The 21,294-nt window shown below is 33.5% G+C and overlaps 1 protein-coding gene across 2 annotated transcripts; it reads left to right on the top strand.

Annotated features, from left to right (window-relative positions):
* Positions 1 to 14: 14 nt before the first annotated feature.
* On the top strand, positions 15 to 19,757 carry LOC106061291 (antiviral innate immune response receptor RIG-I-like). 2 transcript variants are annotated; one of them, XM_056009310.1, is made up of 15 exons: positions 15 to 156; positions 603 to 720; positions 7,087 to 7,251; positions 8,066 to 8,163; positions 9,758 to 10,015; positions 10,897 to 11,059; positions 15,082 to 15,180; positions 15,308 to 15,489; positions 15,624 to 15,768; positions 15,938 to 16,180; positions 16,715 to 16,882; positions 17,083 to 17,327; positions 17,542 to 17,624; positions 18,699 to 18,983; positions 19,275 to 19,757. In XM_056009310.1, exons 2-15 carry the CDS (start codon positions 618 to 620, stop codon positions 19,396 to 19,398), a joined length of 2,361 nt encoding a protein of 786 aa, XP_055865285.1. In that variant the 5' UTR covers positions 15 to 156; positions 603 to 617; the 3' UTR covers positions 19,399 to 19,757. The 2 variants fall into 2 exon arrangements, with proteins under 2 accessions (XP_055865285.1, XP_055865278.1); XM_056009303.1 differs by lacking the exon at positions 15 to 156 and adding an exon at positions 303 to 470.
* Positions 19,758 to 21,294: the final 1,537 nt, after the last annotated feature.

The following is a 21,294-nucleotide window of genomic DNA, read 5'->3' as shown; positions in this document are numbered from 1 at the left end:
TAAAGATTATTTTTGGTTTCATTATTACAAATTCTATTCAGTTTCACTTGCAATGCTAGACTCTAGATCTATATAGTTTAAATAAAAAAATTATTTCCCCAAAGCTTTAGTCTAATTCTAATTGAAGATCTACATTTTACATTTACATATCTACATGTAGATTCTTTATAGATTCTAGATCTAGATTCTAGATTTTATAAGCCTTAAGTCTTAAGCCTATAAGTATATTAACTGCAATGAATAGGCCTACCTAGTTAACCTAGTCTAGATCTAGATCTAAAACTAAATCTATAGGCCTATATTTTATAGCCTATAATATATTCAATATTGCTATATTAATCTAGATCTAGTAAATTCTAGTAACTAGATCTAGAACGTAAATTAGGAGTCCGAGATTTTTTCCTTCAAGTTTATCATAATATAAGTTAATTATTTAGACTAATTTTACTACTTAAACTTCAAGGCCAAAGGTATAGGCTTACGCCTACTAGATCTAGATCTAGATCGATATATTATTATATATAAAATTATAAGTAATTATAATATAGCCTATAATAGCCTATCATATAGTATCAATATATAATCAATATAATATTAATTAGGTATTGAAATTCAAAATGAGTTCAAACATTGAAGATTATAAGCTCACAGAATATTTTTCTGATGGAGAATCAGATTCAGAGTATTCTGCTGGAAATGAAATTTCGGAAGATCAAGCAGGTAAAAATTGTCTCTATTCTAGATATAATAGAGTTAATAGAGTCTTGATTCGATCTACATCATATAATATATAGATCTATAATATATAGTCACAGATCTACTTTATATCTATCTATCTATCTATCTATCTATCTATCTATCTATCTATCTATCTATCTATCTATCTATCTATCTATCTATCTATCTATCTATCTATCTATCTATCTATCTATCTATCTATCTATCTATCTATCTATCTATCTATCTATCTATCTATCTATCTATCTATCTATCTATCTATCTATCTATCTATCTATCTATCTATCTATCTATCTATCTATCTATCTATCTATCTATCTATCTATCTATCTATCTATCTATCTATCTATCTATCTATCTATCTATCTATCTATCTATCTATCTATCTATCTATCTATCTATCTATCTATCTATCTATCTATCTATCTATCTATCTATCTATCTATCTATCTATCTATCTATCTATCTATCTATCTATCTATCTATCTATCTATCTATCTATCTATCTATCTATCTATCTATCTATCTATCTATCTATCTATCTATCTATCTATCTATCTATCTATCTATCTATCTATCTATCTATCTATCTATCTATCTATCTATCTATCTATCTATCTATCTATCTATCTATCTATCTATCTATCTATCTATCTATCTATCTATCTATCTATCTATCTATCTATCTATCTATCTATCTATCTATCTATCTATCTATCTATCTATCTATCTATCTATCTATCTATCTATCTATCTATCTATCTATCTATCTATCTATCTATCTATCTATCTATCTATCTATCTATCTATCTATCTATCTATCTATCTATCTATCTATCTATCTATCTATCTATCTATCTATCTATCTATCTATCTATCTATCTATCTATCTATCTATCTATCTATCTATCTATCTGTCTGAAGTATGTGTTGGTAATGCAGAACAAAACCACAGCACTGTGTCTCATGGAGGCACCCTAGGTCTGGGCACTGGCACCAGCTGGATATGATACTGACACGAAAAAAGGACATTGGAAATATACTGCTGACACGTAGCTACCAAAGCGCGGATTGTGATACTGATCATACTTTAGTGTCATGCCGGACAAGACTGCTGCCAACTGAGATCCACACTTCACAGGGAAAAAGAAAATCACGCCTGAATACTACTAGCACAAAAAATCCTGATCTTTGCACCGAATTTGAGAACAAATTAGAGGAAGCTTTTAAAAACTTCTCTGTGACTGAGGTAGAAAAAAGCTGGACGTTTATGCGTGATACAATCTACCAAACATCATCACTGGTCTTTGGAAACAAAACCAAGAAAAGCGAAGACTGGTTTGAAGCTAGTCTACCAGAAATGGAAACTGCCACTACGAACAAGAGAGCAGCCATGCTAATCTACAAGAAGGATCCCACCCCAAGCAACTTAAAAAGGCTCAGAGCTGCACGTAACAATGCCCAAAGAGTAGCGAGACAATGTGCTAACAAATACTGGCAGGAGCTATGCGAAGATATTCAATCTTGTGCCGACTGTGGTAACATAAGAGGACTATATGAGGGCATGAGAAAAGCCTTTGGACCTCACACCAGCAAGTGTGCTCCACTCAAGTCAAAAGATGGCTCAATCATCAGCGATCGTGCGCTGCAAATGGAACGATGGGTAGAACACTATGCAGAACTCTACCAGATTGAAAACGCCATCTCACCAAATGCTGTTTCCAACTTCCCATCACTTCCAGTTTTGACGGAATTAGACGAAACGCCCTCAGTAAAGGAGCTGAGCATTGCCATTGACATGCTTGCACATGGGAAAACACCCGGAGGAGATGGCATTCCTGCTGAAGTAATTCAGGCTGGAAAACATGCCCTAATCAAACCACTCCATGAACTGCTAAGCTTGTGCTGGGAACAAGGAATGGTCCCCCAGGAATTGAAAGACTCCAACATTGTTACAATTTATAAAAATAAAGGCGACCGCTCTGATTGTAACAATTACAGAGGCATCTCACTGCTTAGCATAGTCGGAAAGGCTTTTGCTAGAGTGTTACTAAAGCGATTACAGATCCTGGCAGATCGTGTTTATCCAGAGTCGCAGTGTGGCTTTAGGGCAGGAAGATCTACAACAGATATGATTTTCTCTCTGCGGCAGCTACAGGAGAAGAGCAGAGAACAAAAGCAGCCCCTCTTCATAGCTTTTATTGATTTGACCAAGGCCTTTGACCTTGTTAGCAGAAGCGGTCTGTTTGCTGTACTAGAGAGAATCGGCTGTCCAAATAAGTTAAGAAAACTAGTGTCAGCTTTTCACGAAAATATGCAGGGCACCGTTCAGTTTGAAAGTTCTTCCTCCAGGCCATTCTCCATTAAGAGCGGTGTAAAACAAGGATGTGTACTGGCCCCTACACTATTTGGCATCTTCTTCTCAGTCGTACTATCCAGTGCTTTTAAATCCCTGAAAGACGGAATATACATCCATAGCAGATCCGATGGAAGGCTCTTTAACCTGGCACGTCTTAAAGCCAAAACGAAAAGGCGTCGTATCTTGATAAGGGAGCTGCTGTTTGCCGATGACGCGGCACTCGTATCTCACTCACAAGGAGGTCTACAGAAGCTAGTGAACGCCTTAGCAGCTGCTTGTCAAGAGTTTAGCCTTACTATAAGTCTCTCCAAGACCGAAATCCTGGCACAAGACGTTGCAGAAATACCTATAATACAAATTGGGAACCACACCCTTTCAGTGGTGCAGGAATTTACCTACTTGGGTTCAACAATTGTCAGTAACCTAGACTTAGACATCGAGCTGACAAAAAGGATAGGAAAAGCTACCACAGCATTGGCAAAACTCTCCAAGCGCATCTGGGAAAATGGTAAATTGACCACAGCGACCAAAATCCTAGTCTACAACGCCTGTGTTGTGAGCACTCTCCTTTATGGCAGTGAAAGCTGGTCAACATACATGTACCAAGAGCACAGATTGAATAGTTTCCACTTGCGCTGCCTGAGACGCATAATGGGCATCTCTTGGAGGGACCATGTCTCCAATCAGGAAGTTTTGAGACTGGCCAATATGAACAGCATGTATGCTCTCCTGACACAAAGGAGATTACGCTGGCTTGGACATGTCACCCGCATGCCAGATGGTAGAATCCCGAAAGATATCTTATATGCTGAGCTTGTGGAAGGAGTCAGACCCAAGGGCCGCCCAAGACTAACATATAGAGATGTCTGCAAGCGAGACATGAGAGCCTCAGGCATCAGTGAAAGTATGTGGGAAAACATAGCCAAAGACCGGAGTGCATGGAGACAGACTGTGCGTGCTGGGACAACCCTTGCTGAGAACAAAAGAATTGAAGCGGCTTTAATCAAGAGGGAAAAAAAGAAAGCTGCCCTGTCTGCTAGCCCTAAATCAGAGGCATACAAATGTACGAATTGTGGCAAAGTCTGCCGTTCTAAAATTGGCTTGATTAGCCACACCAGATTCTGCCCCGTCTCAAGATTAAGCCAAAACCAGTGACTCACTTGGGCGCATCCATTGCCTTTCGAGACAAAAGGAGCCATATATATCTATCTATCTATCTATCTATCTATCTATCTATCTATATCTATCTATATATCTATCTATCTATCTATCTATATCTATATATATATATATATATATATATATATATATATATATATATATATATATATACATATATATATATGCTTTCAGTGTTATACCCACTAATTCTATTCTATTCTAGATATAATAGAGTCTAGATTCGATCTACATCATATATAGATCTATAATAGCCTATATAGTCACAGATCAACTTTATATATATATGGTTTCAGTGTTATACCCACTAAGTTTTTACTAATGTAATACAATAGACTCAAATAGACTGCTTTGTCTGGATGTGGCTAAATATGTGTAAGTATAATAGATCTAGATCTATTATGGGCGTAGCCTGGAGGGAGTTCCCCCCCCCCGCATGATATCCACCCATTGGGGGGATGGAATTTTATGAGAATTTAGGTCAGATTTTAATGTTCAACCAGCACAGCCAATGGGGGTTTTCAGTATCCCCCTCCAGGGGATTTTGATTTTAAAACCCCCTCCAAAATGTTTTTTACAATAAAATCACCTCTTTGACATAAGACTAAATAGCATACAACAGTCACCAGATTCTATGAGCATAGCCAAGAGGGGTTTTATGAGTTTAAACTAAACCCCCCTCCAGATGCTTTAAGTTAAAAACCCATCCAGAGGGTTTTGAGTTTAAAACTTCCCTTCAACAGGGTTTGAAGCTAAGATCCACCTCTTAAATATAAAATTAGTTACAAAATTCTATGAGCTTAGCCAGAGGGGGTTTTGAGTTTACACCCCCCCCCCTTAAATATTATTGTAAAGCAAGCCAGTCACCAAATTCTGTGAGTGTAGCTTAGGGGGTTTTGAGTTTCTTTAAAAACAACCTGCAAATATTTTTTAGTTGAAACCCCCTCCTTCCCAACAGATGGTTTTGACAATAAAAATTCTCTTTCAATATAGAATCTAAAGCAAACTGCAGTCACCAAATTCCATGAGCATAGCCAAGAGGAGTTACAAATTTTTACTAGTCGCTGGGCTCCATTGACTAACTGCATTAAATAGCAGATTTGGATTTTGAACTAAAATTTTTTAATAGCGGGATAATGCAATTTAGATAACCTAGAATATGCTTTTTTTGTTTTAAATACCGTAAATAGAGTCACAGTGCTCCCCCAGACATCCTGGCTGGCAAGCGAGGGGTGTCTACAGTCTTTCTTCTAACTCCAGGAAGAAGCTATTCTACAGTACAATAAATGTCTTCCACATGTGTTGTTGCTTTAAGACTTAAAAAAAAAAAAATTCTAGTCTACTATTCCTAAAAAAAAAATGTTTAATCATGCAGCCAATTTTTTTACATTTTTGTAAAAAAAATATTTGTTATATTTGTGTTATTTATTACTTAGGTGTTTTAGGCAAAGACATGACTGCCACTTGCAAAACATTCATCTTCAAAGACATCCCTTGATTTAAACTTACACTGATTTCTAAACACTATAGGCTTTTGCTCTCTAACATTATCGTAGTAATAACCCATTATTTCTATGTTGTGACAGTGATTGCATAAATCTCTCTCAGTCCAGTTTTTTCACAAACTATTATGAAAACTATAGTCTATAGAGATAAATATGCCTGTTTGCCTATCAAACTTCAGATTGTTGTCACTATGGTCCCGTGCTTTGAACCCCGCCTGCTGCAATCTTATGAGATTTAGGCTAGGGAGCAATCAGGGCCCGCCTTAGGTAATTTGGCTCCCCAAATGAAATATAAAATTGATGTAAACCAAAAATATACAATTTAGACTGAACAAAAAATCTCACAATTTAATAAAAACCTACCATTATGATTTAATTAATTTGAATTTTAGTAATTTTAAATTCTTTTTTATCCTAGTAGCTTGATTACAAGGTGATTTTCTTTGGCACAAAAAAAACAAACAAAATAATTTACTAAACAATGATTGATATATCTTTTGTAATGAAAATTAGCAGTTTTATAATTAGAGCCAAAAGAAGTATTGGACAACATACATGAAGCTATATAATAGTTCACATAAATAAAAATTTTACAATAATTCTTAAAGACAATTTGCATCCATTAAACCAATGTTACATCAGATCTGGATAAAGGGGTTGGCTCCTCTCCATTAAAGCTAGAACAGAAAGTTTTAAATTTCTTTTATCCCACTTTAAGTCAGGGTGTTTCAAAGTCAGTTGTCATCACCTAGAAATACATATAGAATCCTTAATCATAAATTACTGGTCATTGGAGTGTGTGTGCATATGTTGTATGTGAATGTTGTTTGTGTTTGCATCTATAAAATGTTTGTAAAATGTTTTACATGTTTCGGGTGTTCCTTCAGAGTTGAAGGTAGTTTACTTCCTAGTCCAAACCTCCCACAGGACGACTGGGGATGGGAGCATGCAGGGTTTGAACCTGGGACCATTGATAAATCCAACGACAGTCCAGCGCGCAAGCCGCACGACCAAGCAGCCATCTATATTGTTATATTAGTAATGCTGAGGTGGACTATTATAGCTCAACTGAATTTCCATTTGTTTGGACAAAAAAACATTGTATTTATCTTTTTATCTTTTATAGTCTACAATTTTCTGTTAGAATACATGCAAAATATCTTATTGTGTATCTCATTATTTCCAAAACCAGTTACATATTTTGTTATATTGTGCACTGTAAATATTAGAATTGTTCTCAAATTATATAAACAATTTGTATTGATATTTTAAAGCTAATCTCTCTATATATTTTAACATCAACAGATGATTATCAGAAATGTTTAGCTCACTTACATTTAAGAAATTACCAGGAAGAATTAGCAGAAGCTGCATTACAAGGTTTAAATACAGTTATTTGTGCTCCTACTGGGTCAGGCAAGACAAGAGTGGCTACATATATTATCTTAAATCATCTGAATGACAAAAATGGTACAATTTTAAATCTTATAATAGCTAAGAAAAATATTACAAATGTGGTGGTATAAGTTGAATTAGTTCCTTTATACTTTGTGTTAAGAATTAGGTAGTCACTTAAAAGTCAAACTAAAATTAGATAACTTGAGCCCTCCAGTTCAAATTCAAGTAGTTTAACTTTAAAAAATATAAAATGCATTTAAAAAGCCATCAGAGTAACTTTCACTCAGATACCCCTTCTTTCTTTTCCCTTTCCCAACTGGTCCAGACAAGTGATAAGATTGTAGCACATTTAGTAAGCTAAAAGATCAAAATTGCACAAAATAAAAACAATTGGTAAAAGTATTTCTAAACGCACAGATTTATAATTGTTAGTCTAGATCTATTACAAATTTAATTACATTACTGATCCAATCTAATTGATACAATTAAACTTAAGATAAGCTTTGTTTTTAAAAAAGCATTTTTAACATTTCTTCTTGTTCTTATTGCACTAAAAAAACTTAGTGATTGAATTATGTAGTAATAGCCATAGTTGTGTTGAACACATTGCTAATGGGTATTCTAGTCTAACTATTCTAAGGCTTGATGAGTAATTTATATATTTTTCTGTAGAGACATCTTTCCATTTTCATATGTTAATCTCATCAGATGATTTGTACCACTTCTGTGCTGATTTTATGTTTTATTGATTTAACTGAACAATTTGACTTTTCCTGTCTACTAAAATATTATGATATGTCAGAACACTCTATGATAAAATAAGTTACCAATACTTCATTTTTAATTTATTCTTTTTATTATGCCATCAGAAATTTTCTTTTTCCAGGGGCAAAAAAGAAGAAGGTTGCCTTTTTGGCTAGAACTGTTCCATTAACTATACAACAGTATAAGTCTTTATACAAGTATCTGCCTTCAAATTACAAGGTTACTAAATTTTTTTGAATATCTGTTTTAGTTCATTATGAACAGGATATTTGACATGTAATGATATTAGATTTTATTTGTCTGACAAACAATCCAATGATACAATGGTTTGTGATTAAAGTAAAGTTCCCCTTTCAGACCTTGTGGTCTATAGGGCAGATGATGTAAAGGTCATCTGTTTCTGTGGCCTACGGTTAACGAGGGTGTCATGGGGCTAGCACAACGACCAACCACCTTTACTTTTCCCCAACTATTGTCAGGTACCCATTAGTGCTGGGTGGACTCAGAGGCGCCCAAAGATTCTGAAATTAAAATCCGATTCTTCACCAGGATTTGAACCCAGGACCCAGGGTTTGGAAGCCAAGCATTTTACCGCTCAGCCACCGCACTTCTTGGAACCTCGAGATACAAGTTTAATTCGTTCCAGACCCGAGCTCATATGTCGAATTACTCCTATCTCAAACAAATTTTTCCCATATAAAATAAAGTAAACCCGATTGATTGGTTCTAACCCTATATAAAGTCCCAAAGTTACCTAAATGCTGAAAAAGACATGTTATAAATTAATAAATGTACATGAAACACATATACATAAACAATAAAATAAATAATGAAATGAGAAATGCAGAAAAGATATCAATCAAATGTATGTAAAGTAATGGTAAATGTACAGAATATTATCTGGGTGGCTGATGACTGCGGCTAACCAAGTGCGGTTGAGGAGGAGGGAGCGAGGGGGGAGGGAGGACGAGTTGACTGCCCAGAACTAAGGCTACGTAATCAACACTTTATTAACAGCATAAACAAAACAACACTGCTTCATTTTGATGGATATCATCATCTTCTTTGTATCATTTGACTTTGCACTTACATTAATTTTCTTGGGACCCGTGATGCACAAGAATAATTCTGATTCAAATCACTAAACTCGCTAGCTACAACACTCACACTACAGAGATGAGCCTTTGTTAAGCGCTGTGATACGTGCGATTGGTTGAGATCATGGTTTATCCACACTCTGCTGTATTTGTCCAAGTATTGGCTGAGGCAACTTCTCCCCATTTTCCAGCGCTGGCAATTATGGTTCCTATTCGGAGTGAGAACGGAAAGATCCGATTTCGTACGATCATCATCTATAGGTTTTAGCTATGAAGCTTGACTCATAACTCGAATTGTCGCTCCTAAAATGAACAGAACTTTTTTCTCAATGCAGCTCTTATCTCAAATTACTCGTATGTTGAGCAGCTCATATCTCGAGGTTCCACTGTATGTATTTAAAATTGTAGATGTTTTCTCTCTAAACCTACTCTTGTATTTTATAGGGTATATTCTTGAAAAATAAATCAATTTAGTTTTTCACTTCATAGGTGTGTAATTCCTTTTTTTCTTCAATAATAATAATAATAATAATTTAAAAAAAAAGACTTTTAAAAAATCTAGAATAACTTTTCATTTTACTTAAAGTCTAAAACTGTCTCTTAGACACTTGTGGACAAATCATAACAATCTATTGTTTTTTTTTTAAATAATATATCATGTGATCGTGTTAGCTATAGAATGTCAATAAATAAATGAAATAAATGTTTGCTTCTAGATTACATACATCACTGGAGATAGTCAAGATAGCATGAATCTTCAGTCAGTTATAAAACACTATGATATTATTGTGATGACACCGATGATTCTGCAAAACAATGTAGTTAAAACAGGACTTCGTTTAAGTAAGTTTTCTCTGCTTGTGTTTGATGAATGTCACCATACAAGAAAAGGAGAACCATACAATCAGCTTATGTCAAGTTATCTATTTGCAAAACTAAAAGGAAGTGACAAAGCGAAGGCCAGACTTCCAAAGGTACTTTTTTTTTAATAATAATTCACAAGGTGACAAAGGGGCATTTTTACATACATAATGTTACATAAAAACTCACAAAGTTAAAAAAAAATTGGAATAAGTACGTCCCCCAGAGAGCCCTGCGCTCAATGGACTCAACGCTTTTAGTGGTGCCATGTTTCTCCCTAAAAAGCTACTGTTTGCGGGCTTTTTCAGTGCATGGACCAAAGGTTTGGAACTAACTCCCCATTAATCTCAGACAGACAACATGCTACACCACTTTTAAGAAGAACATTAAGACCTATCTGTTTAAAACTTTTTTAGATTAATTGTCATTTTAGCTGTCATGTTTGTGTTTGTAATGTTATTACAGTGCCTTGAGCCTACATTTTGTTTATTAACAGCGCTTTATAAATAAAATTATTATTATTATTATTTTTATTATATATATATATATATATATATATATATATATATATATATATATATATATATATATATATATATATGTATATAAAACTAAGCATGCAACACCACCCACTTCAAAACATGGTAAATGTGTAGAATTTGGCTGCAATAAAAAGTAACATGCTCAAGGTGTTTGTAAAATATTACAATTTTGGTTACTGTAAAATTGATTTACTTTATGCAGATTTGACTTCTCAGCCAGTGACGATTCAAACCTAAAATTGTAACATAGCTTGTAATAAACAGTTTTGTATTCATTACTAGATGCCTTAGACAAAAAAGAAAAGTTTGTTTTCAAAATGTCCACATGAATTTTTTTTTCTAATTGTATCTACAATTATCATACAAATGTACTAATAACAAAACCTGTCTTTGATCAAATAGATTTTCTTCTTTTGGTTACATAATCTTAATATCAAATTTATTTATTACAGATTGTTGGTTTGACAGCGTCTATTGGTATTGAAAATGGTAAAACTGTCAAGGAAGCCAGTGAAAGTATTTTGAACGTTTTGAGTAATTTGGATGCTCCATGTCTGAGCACTGTGAAGAAATTTAAAGAGGAACTTGAAGAATTAACTCCTGTTCCTTATGAAAGTAAATAATCTCTAAAATGCTAATTCTTATGGATATTAGATACCTTTTCCCTTTTCTTGAACAAAACCATCAATATAGAGCTAACATCCAAATGATTTTAATGCAATTGTTGACATTCATCCACATGTATGTTTCAAATCTTTCTAAGTGCTAGGATATTGTAAATAGTAATTTGTTTGTAGAGACAGTTTTAACTTTTCTATAGGTAACTTGATAATATATGCAAACTTCAATAAATCCAGTAAAGCTTAAGTGCTGTGGTTTCTGAATTAAAAAACAAATTGCTCATGATTTTTGGTTGGGCATGGAAGAAAATGGTCCAGCTAAGGACTGTGCAGATGGCTATACAAAACACATCCATAGAAAACTGTGGTTTTGATGTAGAAGACCTTAGTCTTGGAAATAATGTGCATTATGAGGAAAAGTTTTATATTTCATTTATGCACTTTGACATTTTTGGTAGCATATACTTTATGAAGGAATCTTGACCCAAAATAGTGACCATATCAAAATAACCCCAAAATAATACCTATATTTATTTATTTTTATTTTATTTTTACTTTACTGCAATTATTTCATAGATTGTAAAATATAAATATGTAAGCAAAGATAATAAAACTAAATTCACAATTTGTTAAAATCAATAAATTTAACATGTATTTATTCATACTACTATGTTGTGCTTTCAAGGTAAATAGCATAATTACATTGATTGTAATATTTCTGCCATGAATACTTATAGATTTACAAAATGGACTGTCAAACTGTATGCAGTGCCATGTAGAAACTAGAAACTTCATCAGTGGCTTCTTGCCATACATTGGCAACATAGCTGCAGGCATAAGTTGGACACACTTTGTCTTGCTTGCAGCTTTGTATTGAAGAATCCTGTTCACTTTTAGACATTACGTTGGTTAATGTCAATAAACAACTGAAACTCATGGCTTCATCACTCTCTGAATTTTTGGTTTGTAGCAGAGATAATCTCTAACAGTCCGTAATGTTACCAGATATTAGATGTCTTTGATTCACTCTGAGGTTTCATCTCTGGAAACCTATGTAGTCATAAAATTTTTTCTTTAAAATCTGGCTGAGCATTATTCAGTTCTTTGAAGGCAGTATTTACATCAGCAGGTGGGACAAACATGATTTGATCAAGGAGAGCTGCCACCAGAGAATCTATGCACACATATCATTATATATCACACATAAACTCTGGGCTATTTTGTATTGTGCTAATTTGTCACAAAACCTTGTCAGTGCTATTCTGTTCTCACTGTTTTGTCAGCCCTATTTTCTCTGTTCTATTTTCTCATTCTCTTTTTGTCAGGTAATCACACACACACACATATATATATATAAGGAGGGATATACATATATATATCCCTCCTTCTTTGTGATCGAAGATGAGCACATTTCTCATATCCTATGGACTCGAAGAAGACTGGTAAGTCCAATCCTTTATTTAAAAAGCCGGTCACATAAGTAGCATGGGTAAGCCTGCTTCTTCTCTCAGATTTTTTTTGGTTTTGCGCTCTTTCACCCTGGCCACTCTACTTGCTTTAAATCTCGAGACTCCAAGACTCACAGCTTCACGCCATGAGAATCGATCGAGAGCTTGTGCTTCCCAGCCATGAATTTCGATATCACATTCCTTGAAGGAGATCTTGAAAGTGTCTTTATAGCGCTTGTATTGACCCCCCTGGGAGCGCTGTCCTGCACACAACTCCCCATACAGAAGGCGATTGTCTGGCATGCAGACTACATGTCCTGCCTATCGAAGTTGGGACCTTTTTACTGTCGCATTGATACTGTTCATGTTGGACAGCTTAAATATTTTTGTGTCTGGAATGTAGTCTGACCAACTCACCTTAAGGATACTCATTAGACAGCGTAGGTGGAAGGAGTTTAACTTTTTTGATGTGGCGGGAATATAAGGTCCAGGACTCTGGCACGCGCAACACGGAAGTCTACCTAATCGTCTAGGTTGGCGTTTGCTGATATATTGCTTCCCAGATAGGCAAACTTTTTGACATTTGCTAATTTCTGGCCTTCTAAAAGAATGTCTGGTTCTGTGACAGATTTATTTGGAGGAGGTTGCTGCAGCACTTCTGTCTTTTTTACATTTATGGTGAGGCCAAAATATATGCAGGCGTTGGCGAAGAGGGGCAGGCTCTTTTGAAGGTCTTCTTCCTTTGAGGCATTTAGGGCACAGTCATCTGCGAATAGCAGGTCTCTAATGCAGTCTTTGTTTACTTTGGTCCTTGCCTTGAGTATTTGAGCATTGAATAAATTTGCATCAGTGCAAAATTGTATACCAACTCCAATGCTTTATGTGCGAAAGACATTTTTCAGCAGTGAACATTATGCTGAAAAGCTTTGGTGTCAGCACACAGCCCTGCTTCACACCATTTGAGACAGGAAAAGGCTTGGAGTAATCTCCGTTGTCTTAGACTCTTGCTTGCATGTTATCATGGAATTGGCGCACCATTGTTATGAATTGATCTGGGCAGCCAAATTTTGACATGATTAGCCAAAGGCCTTCACAACAGACGTTATCAAAGCTTTAGTCAAATCTATGAATGCAGTATAGAAATTTAATTTTGCTCTCTACATTTCTCTTGGAGTTGGCGGACTGCAAAGATAATGTCAACCATGCCTCTGCATTGCCTAAAGCTAGTTTCTAGGATTTGTTGTTGTCTGTTTAATAGCACTCTAGCCAGAATCTTACCAACAATGCATAGGAGGGATATGCCAACGATGGTTATCGCATTAACTGATTATTTCCCTTTCTCTTGTAGAGATGAATGATGGAGGAGTCTTTGACCTCTTGGGGTAGTTTCTTTTCTTCCCACATATCTGGTAGGTTTCTGTTAGTTTAGCTGTTAGCTCTGAACTGCCAAGTGAGTATATTTCCAGCTGGGATGGAGTCTAGTCTTTCCAGTTGAGAGGTTGGATATTGCAGTCATTACTTCATTGAGCTGGGGAAGGTCAGCGAGTGATTGGTTTATTGGGATTTGTTTCAGGCGTGCCATAGCTTCGTCGCCAATGCTTATGGGCAGTTAAAGACAATACTGAAGTGTTCAGCCCAGCGAACAAGCATTTCCTCCTTGTCTGTGAGAAGTTTGTTCCATCAGCACGGAATATGGGGGATAAGCCATTTTGCAGAGGATCATAAAAAGCTTTGAATTAAAAAACATTTTTGCATTTTTACTGTCATCTTAGGACTGGATTTCTTCTACTTTTTTGTTAACCATGACTCCTTCATGAGTCTCAGATTCATTGAGCTGGGGAAGGTCAGCGAGTGATTAGTTTATTGGGATTTGTTTCAGGCGTGCCATAGCTTCGTCGCCAATGCTTATGGGCAGTTAAAGACAATACTGAAGTGTTCAGCCCAGTGAACAAGCATTTCCTCCTTGTCTGTGAGACGTTTGTTCCATCAGCACGGAAAATGGGGGATAAGCCATTTTGCAGAGGATCATAAAAAGCTTTGAATTAAAAAACATTTTTGCATTTTTACTGTCATCTTAGGACTGGATTTCTTCTACTTTTTTGTTAACCATGACTCCTTCATGAGTCTCAGATTCTGCTGGCAACTAGTGTAACGTTCTCTTCTTTTGGGGCAATCAAATAAAAGAGCCTGTTTCTACCACAATGCAGTAAAAGAATTGTAGGTTATGTTTTATCATGAACAGAACTGTATTTCCTAGAAATTTTATTACACAAAGCCATGTATTTTAGGAAAAATAAATTGCTAACAGCTTGCTAATTTACTCATAATTTATGTCAATTCCTATTTGTAGTAATGAAATGCCACTGAATATATATGGGTTTATTATATAAAGCTTTTTTCTTTCTTGATTACTCTGGAATATGCTTCATTTTGCACATGAAAAAAAAATCAACAGTTTCAGGAAGGCTTAAAAATATTACTAATATTGAAATTGTAAAAGAAAAAGAAAAGTCAAATTAAAGATATTCTAAATAATTTCATGTTTTTATAAGAATTTTATTTTTACTAGGATTTGAACTTCTGACTGAGCGTGATGGAGATGAAGCAGTAAAAACAATCAATGATGTTTTAGAAAAACTTGAATCATGGATTAAGAAATATGCTAAAGGTTCCTTTCTTTTTTTTATTTTCAAAATTATTTTGATTTTCATCAAATGTACATATTAAATCTTTTTTTATACCGGTATATTTTTTTTACAAGTTTGTTAGTAAAGTTTAAATATTATCTAATCCAGATTTAAAAGATGACTCTATCAACATATTGGTCAGTCAGCTTCCTTCAAATAGAAAAACTCAGGCTTATGGGCAGTGGGCTGTTAAACTAAAACAACATTCTCGGACCATACCAATTTCTGATGTTAATAAAGAGACAAAATTAGAAGTCAGAGCTCTGATGATCCTGTCAGACTACTTAGTGGTAAGACTTTTTTTTTCTATGCCCCACTTCCTCCACATTTTGTTTTTCACAGAATCCAGCTAAACAAAGAGATTGTTCATTGTAGTGTCTTTTTATAGATCTATTGCTTTAAACATTTTTGTTTCTGTTTTCAGCATTACAATGTGGCATTAGAGGCTTATGATCTTGTTGAACTCAAAGATATCATTAACTATCTTGATAATCATTTTGAAAAATTTATATATTTTGGTGTCAAAAATAGAACACAACAAGAAGAAATATTTTATAAGTACTTTTCAGGTTAGTTGTTGTTTTGCATCCATCTTCACTAAAATGTTTATTTAAGATATATGTCTCAATTGATTTGAAAAAAAAAAACGCCCTAAATAAAACCTTTTAGTTTATCAAGTGATGATATTTATGTGTTAAGAAAATGACAAGTCTACATTATTTTTCTTTTAAAATTCAGAGTTAAAGGCAGCACTTTCAAGAAGAGCATCAGTTGATGAAAATCCAAACCTGATTCGTCTTTCCAAGATACTTCTAGAAAAGCTAAAGGACAAAGGAGATGATGCCAGGTGCATTATCTTTGTGAGAACAAGGGCTCTTGCAGAAAGCCTAGCCCAGTGGTTCAATAGACATAGTATATTAGCACTAAAAGATCTGAATGCCAAAATATTTACTGGCATTAATGCTGCAGAAGAAGAAGGGGGTAAGAATGTTACTTTGTAATATTGTGGAAGAATGGTCTCAAGATAACTGTTTGGCTTAATGAATTGCAAGACCAATTCTGCTGTAACCATTGCTTTCTGCTGTCCGCCCCAATTCATTAAACAATTTTTTTCTTTTTTAAAGCTTTTTTTAAATTGGCTTATAGATATTCCTTTTAGGTGCTGAAACCATTTTACTTGGTCAATAGCTGCTCTGATATCTCCATTTCTTGTATAATATCAGTAATGTTGACTTTAAAATCAATTTTAAGGTAAAAAATTATAGTTTTTTTTTTGTTTATGAAGCAAAATTGTTAGAAAATAGGGCTTTTAAGAAGAATTTGTACTTTTAGCAAACCTTTCTGAAATGACTATCTTTTAGCAGCTATAGATTCTTTCCTGATATATTTGTTTCATTACTAGATATATTTCTTGTTGCTTTTGCACAATATATTGCATCATAATGACTTCTACCAACAATTACACATTTTTTTTTTACCAAATAAAACATTTATATGAAACGATTTGTATTTAAGGAATGACTCCTAAATTACAAGATGATACTCTTCAAAGCTTTAGAGATGGTGTTACTAAAGTTTTAGTGGCTACATCTGTAGCAGAAGAAGGGCTTGACATTGCAGACTGCAACTTGATTATTAAGTATAATCATGTAGGAAATGAAGTCTCTACTATTCAAACAAAAGGTTTCTGTTTTATTTTTAACAATGTTAAAATAAGAATACTTCTTTTTTAAATGTCTATAAATTTTAGCTTTGAAAACCCCATTAATTCTAATTTGAAATCAATAATTTTTTTTAACAAACATTGTTTTCCATCTATTTATATGTGAAACTTTAATTATTTCAAAAACTTTTATGGTAAATATTTGTACATGATTTTTTAGGACGAGCTAGAAAACGTGGAGGTTTTTCTGTTTTACTGGCCATGGAAAATGTATTGTGCAGAGAACGAGGAAATCAAGAAAAAACTAAATTAATGTTAGAAGCTATTCAAGAAATAAGTAAGATGAATCCATCAGAAATTATTAAATACCTTGATAATTATCAGAAAAAAAGGATTGAGGATGAGGAGCTTGAAGCGCAGTTGGCAAGTGATAAAAGAATGCCACAAGAGAAAGTTTTTACAATGGTAATAATACATTCTAAAAGCTTTAAATATAATATATCTTTTTTTTTTAATTAAAAATTATTACCTCTAATTAGATATATGAATGACTTTCTAATTATTTCACGTCCGCAGGTTATAATTATAATTTTATTATTATCAAATATCAATGGCATAGTCTATTTGAAATATATTTGAAATTTTAATGACATATTTATATTTTGTTTTTGTATGTTAGGTTTGTTCACAATGCAGGAAAGTTGGAATTGATAATACAAAGCTCAGAACTATTTTGGGTGTGCACAGAGTTTCCATTGACAGGTCAGTATCAATAAGAATTGATATTCCATAAAAAATATTTAAGCACTAAGTTCTTGTATAATGTATCTATAAAATTATGTTTGTAATATATTTTTAAAAAGGTATTATATAGTTTATAAAACTAGATAAAAATTATCCTTTTTAATTATTATTAGTTTGTTTTTTTCGCATGTCTGTATGAGACTTTATATCTTATCTTATATATTACAGAGGTTACTTCAAAGGAGAAGATAATTAGGTCCTACGCATTTCATGTGTCAATCTAGTCATACATGTTAATCAGTGACTTCAGCTCTGCTAAGTTGTTTTTTTTTTTTTACTGATTCAAGCAACCCTTTCTATGTTCTAATAGCACTAGGGAAGAAGAAGCATTGGTTCAGATTTGTTCTAGCATATGGAATAAGAAATATTCCTTTATCTTTGTATCTTTCTGAATATTTTATTAGGTTTGTTTTTTTATTAGTAAATTATGATCCATAGTTTCATGTATAGCTGCTACATTAGTCTTCAGTCATGAAGCCTCTCTCTAAAAAGAGCACTATTGGACTGGTGATTCAGTCTGTCAACTTATGAAAAGATTTGTATTAGACTTTCTTTGATAGCATTACAAAATGGAACATAATAAACATCTCCTTACAAAGAATTGTAGCAAGAATGATATTACTGTTATTCCTTTGATAATATTCACAAATAAAAAGTGAAATATTGCACAATAACCCTCTTCTCTAAAATGCCCAATAACTTAAATATATATATATACTCAATTTTACAATGACAAGATGGCAACTTATTCAGTTCTGATTCACTATTTACTTAAAAAAGATGAGCTCTTTGTTACCATATTGTATCATCTTGAAATATGCTGTGCTTCAATTCACTGACAGAGATCACACTTCTGACTGTAATTTCTGCTTATTATGAAACACATGTGGTGCTGCATTTTGAGCTAATGTTCAAACATTAAAAAATAGCAACAGGTTAAGTTACAAAAATATTAAAACTAAAGTTATAGATAGGTTTTGAAATATTAAAGAACCTTGCAATATCTGTCATCTTTTTTGTTTTACTCCCCAGTGAGTTACTTCAAAGTGACAAGGTGAAACTAGCCAACAAAAAAGGAAAAACTATAGATGGAATAGAATTTCTTGGTTCAGTATTCTGTCAAGGCAAAACAGATGAAGGGAAAATATGTGGCAATACATTAGGAACAAGGATCAAGTACAAAAAGACTACATATTTTGCTCTGGGCATTAAAAACTTTGGCTTTTTTATTGGACTTGATACAAGGTTACAGCATTATAAAAAGTGGGATCAAGTTCCTTACTCTGTTGAGGAAATAGACAGTGAGGATAAAATGAAGTATGCCAAAATTATTTAGTTTAGCTTTTTGAATATGATTACAGTTAGGAAATACTATACACATAAAAATACAATTGAGCTCTAAAACTATTTACTTATTTTTGTGTTTATTTTTCCTAAACAAAATGTACTGTATTTGTGATAGAGTAGAAATTGCTTGGCTTCTCAAAAAAGAATCTATTTATGCATCCTACTGTTATTAAGTGGTTTTAGAGTGTTCTAGTCCAACCCAGCTTGGGTAATTTCTGTCAGTAAAATTATTTTTTTAACATTTTAAAAAATTATCTCCAGGTATGTTATAGGTGATGAACGTTCTAAAGCTGATATGATTTTTGAAGATGAAAGCAGTAGCAGTGAGGAAGAAATAGATGGCCTAATTCAACCTCTTCAAAACACTTATCAAGGTCAAAAATAGGTGCTTGCAGTGATTCAACAGACAACTTGAAGCTGAAGAATACCAAAGAACCTTGTGTTAATACACAATTTGCTTCACTTGAGCTTTAAAAAAAATCTGGCTTAAATTGCAAGCAGTAAGCCGTAACCAAGATTGAAATAATCAAGGTAGAAAAAAACAAACTATGGTTACAAAAACAAATTATATTTAAGTATAATTAAATCATGAATACAAAAAGTAACTAGATCTATATTTGATCTGGAAATTTTTTTTTTTTTTTTTAACTCTTATGAGGTTTTAAGTAATTATTCATATTTAGCAAACTAAAAAAAAAACAACGGATTCTGTATAATTTGAGATGAGGAAAAAAAAAATGTATTATAAGCATAAATCTGTAGATGAATACTGTACACTTTGCTCTCTTCATCAAAATATTTTATATCCAATTATAATCAGTTATCACATAGGTGTTTTTGGTTGCATCATCAACATGCTTCATATTTTTTAAATGATTATTATGATGTATATTAATACACTTTCACAAAATCTGTGTATTTTGTGATATATATTATTAATATTTTAATTGTCTGAAGACAAGCCTTATTATTATTATTAATGATGTTGACATTAAAATTAATAATTCATTATTAACAACTTTATATTGAGAATCATTTATTTATAAAATTCTATTAAAACTTGATATTTTTAAAAACAATGTCACTTTTATTCTCATTTATATACCACTGTATTAATCTATTATTAAAAAAAAAACATTCAAAGGTTGTTTTTCATTCTTGTGATATACATTATTTTGTTTTTGTGATATTCATTCATTATTTTTGTGATATGATAAAATATGTTTACAGTAAAAAAAAAATATCTTCTGAAGACTAGTGATATTAGTCTAAACTTTTTTATTGGTTTAATACTGAAAATATATTTGAAAATAATTTATTTATTTGTCATGGCCCACTCCCTTACACACTGTTTTCCTAAGAGAGTATAAGCTTCATTAATAACGTAAATCTACTAGAATTCAAGTAACAGGCTAGCAGAAAGAATGAAGCAAAATACAGAAATTCCAGATGAAAAAAAAAAAAAAGAAGCTGTTGTCACCCTTTTTCGAAGAGGTATTTTGATGTCAAATCTCCCCCCCCCCCCCCCCCCGCCCCATTAACTTAAAAAAAAAAAAAAAATAAAGCCACCGAATTTTATAAATATTGCCACGGAGGATTTTGATGTTGAAACCCCTCTCAAAAAAAAAAAAAAGCAAAATTCCTATGTAGGGAAGTGTATATTGAGGTTAAAAAAAAAATCTACAATGAAATCACCGAAGTCCTCGAGCGTAGATGGGAAAGGGGAGGTTCAACTCCACATAATCAATAAATGCTGCTTGGCTCCATAAACAAAGAAAACCTACGAGAATTCAAGCAACAGTCTGAGAAAAATTTAAGCTAGCAACAGCTATAGTTCCATGAGCACAGCTGGGTGTGTATTAGGTTTGAGATTCCCCCCCCCCCCCCCAAACAAAAAAAAACGAATCGAGGGGTGGCGATCGCCAGTGGCTATTAAATGCTTCCTGCAGCTGAATGGGTAGGCTAGATAAATAAAGAGAAGGCTAAGGCCCCAAAGAAGATTGACCATGATGGAATAACTATGTTAATTTATAAAAGAAATTCTGGACAGACGATATATTATAAAATAGTCATATATAGTCCATATCGTGGTTCGATGATGACCACTTTTGACATCCAGGGGGGCTGAGAGCTTAAATTTGCACCAGGGTTTTATGCCTCCTCATGTGGCTGGTGAGACCTATATGTACTGAGCCCGAAATGTTCGGCTGCACACTGGGCAGGTTATTCCAGCTGGAGCTATATCGTATCGTTGGCCTTGCTTTTCATCTCTGGCGCTTTT

Source organism: Biomphalaria glabrata, chromosome 1 (assembly GCF_947242115.1).
Source record: "Biomphalaria glabrata chromosome 1, xgBioGlab47.1, whole genome shotgun sequence".
Taxonomy (NCBI): domain Eukaryota; kingdom Metazoa; phylum Mollusca; class Gastropoda; family Planorbidae; genus Biomphalaria; species Biomphalaria glabrata.
Note: the sequence above shows the minus strand (reverse complement) of the source record. Positions and strands in the feature narration are given on the sequence as shown.

Bases quoted from the DNA above. Each gene is read 5' to 3' on its own strand.
- LOC106061291 (XM_056009310.1), top strand. From the start codon at position 618: ATGAGTTCAAACATTGAAGATTATAAGCTCACAGAATATTTTTCTGAT. The intron at 721-7,086 runs GTAAAAATTGTC...TAACATCAACAG, and splicing joins AATTTCGGAAGATCAAGCAG to ATGATTATCAGAAATGTTTA. The intron at 15,769-15,937 runs GTTAGTTGTTGT...TTTAAAATTCAG, and splicing joins ATTTTATAAGTACTTTTCAG to AGTTAAAGGCAGCACTTTCA.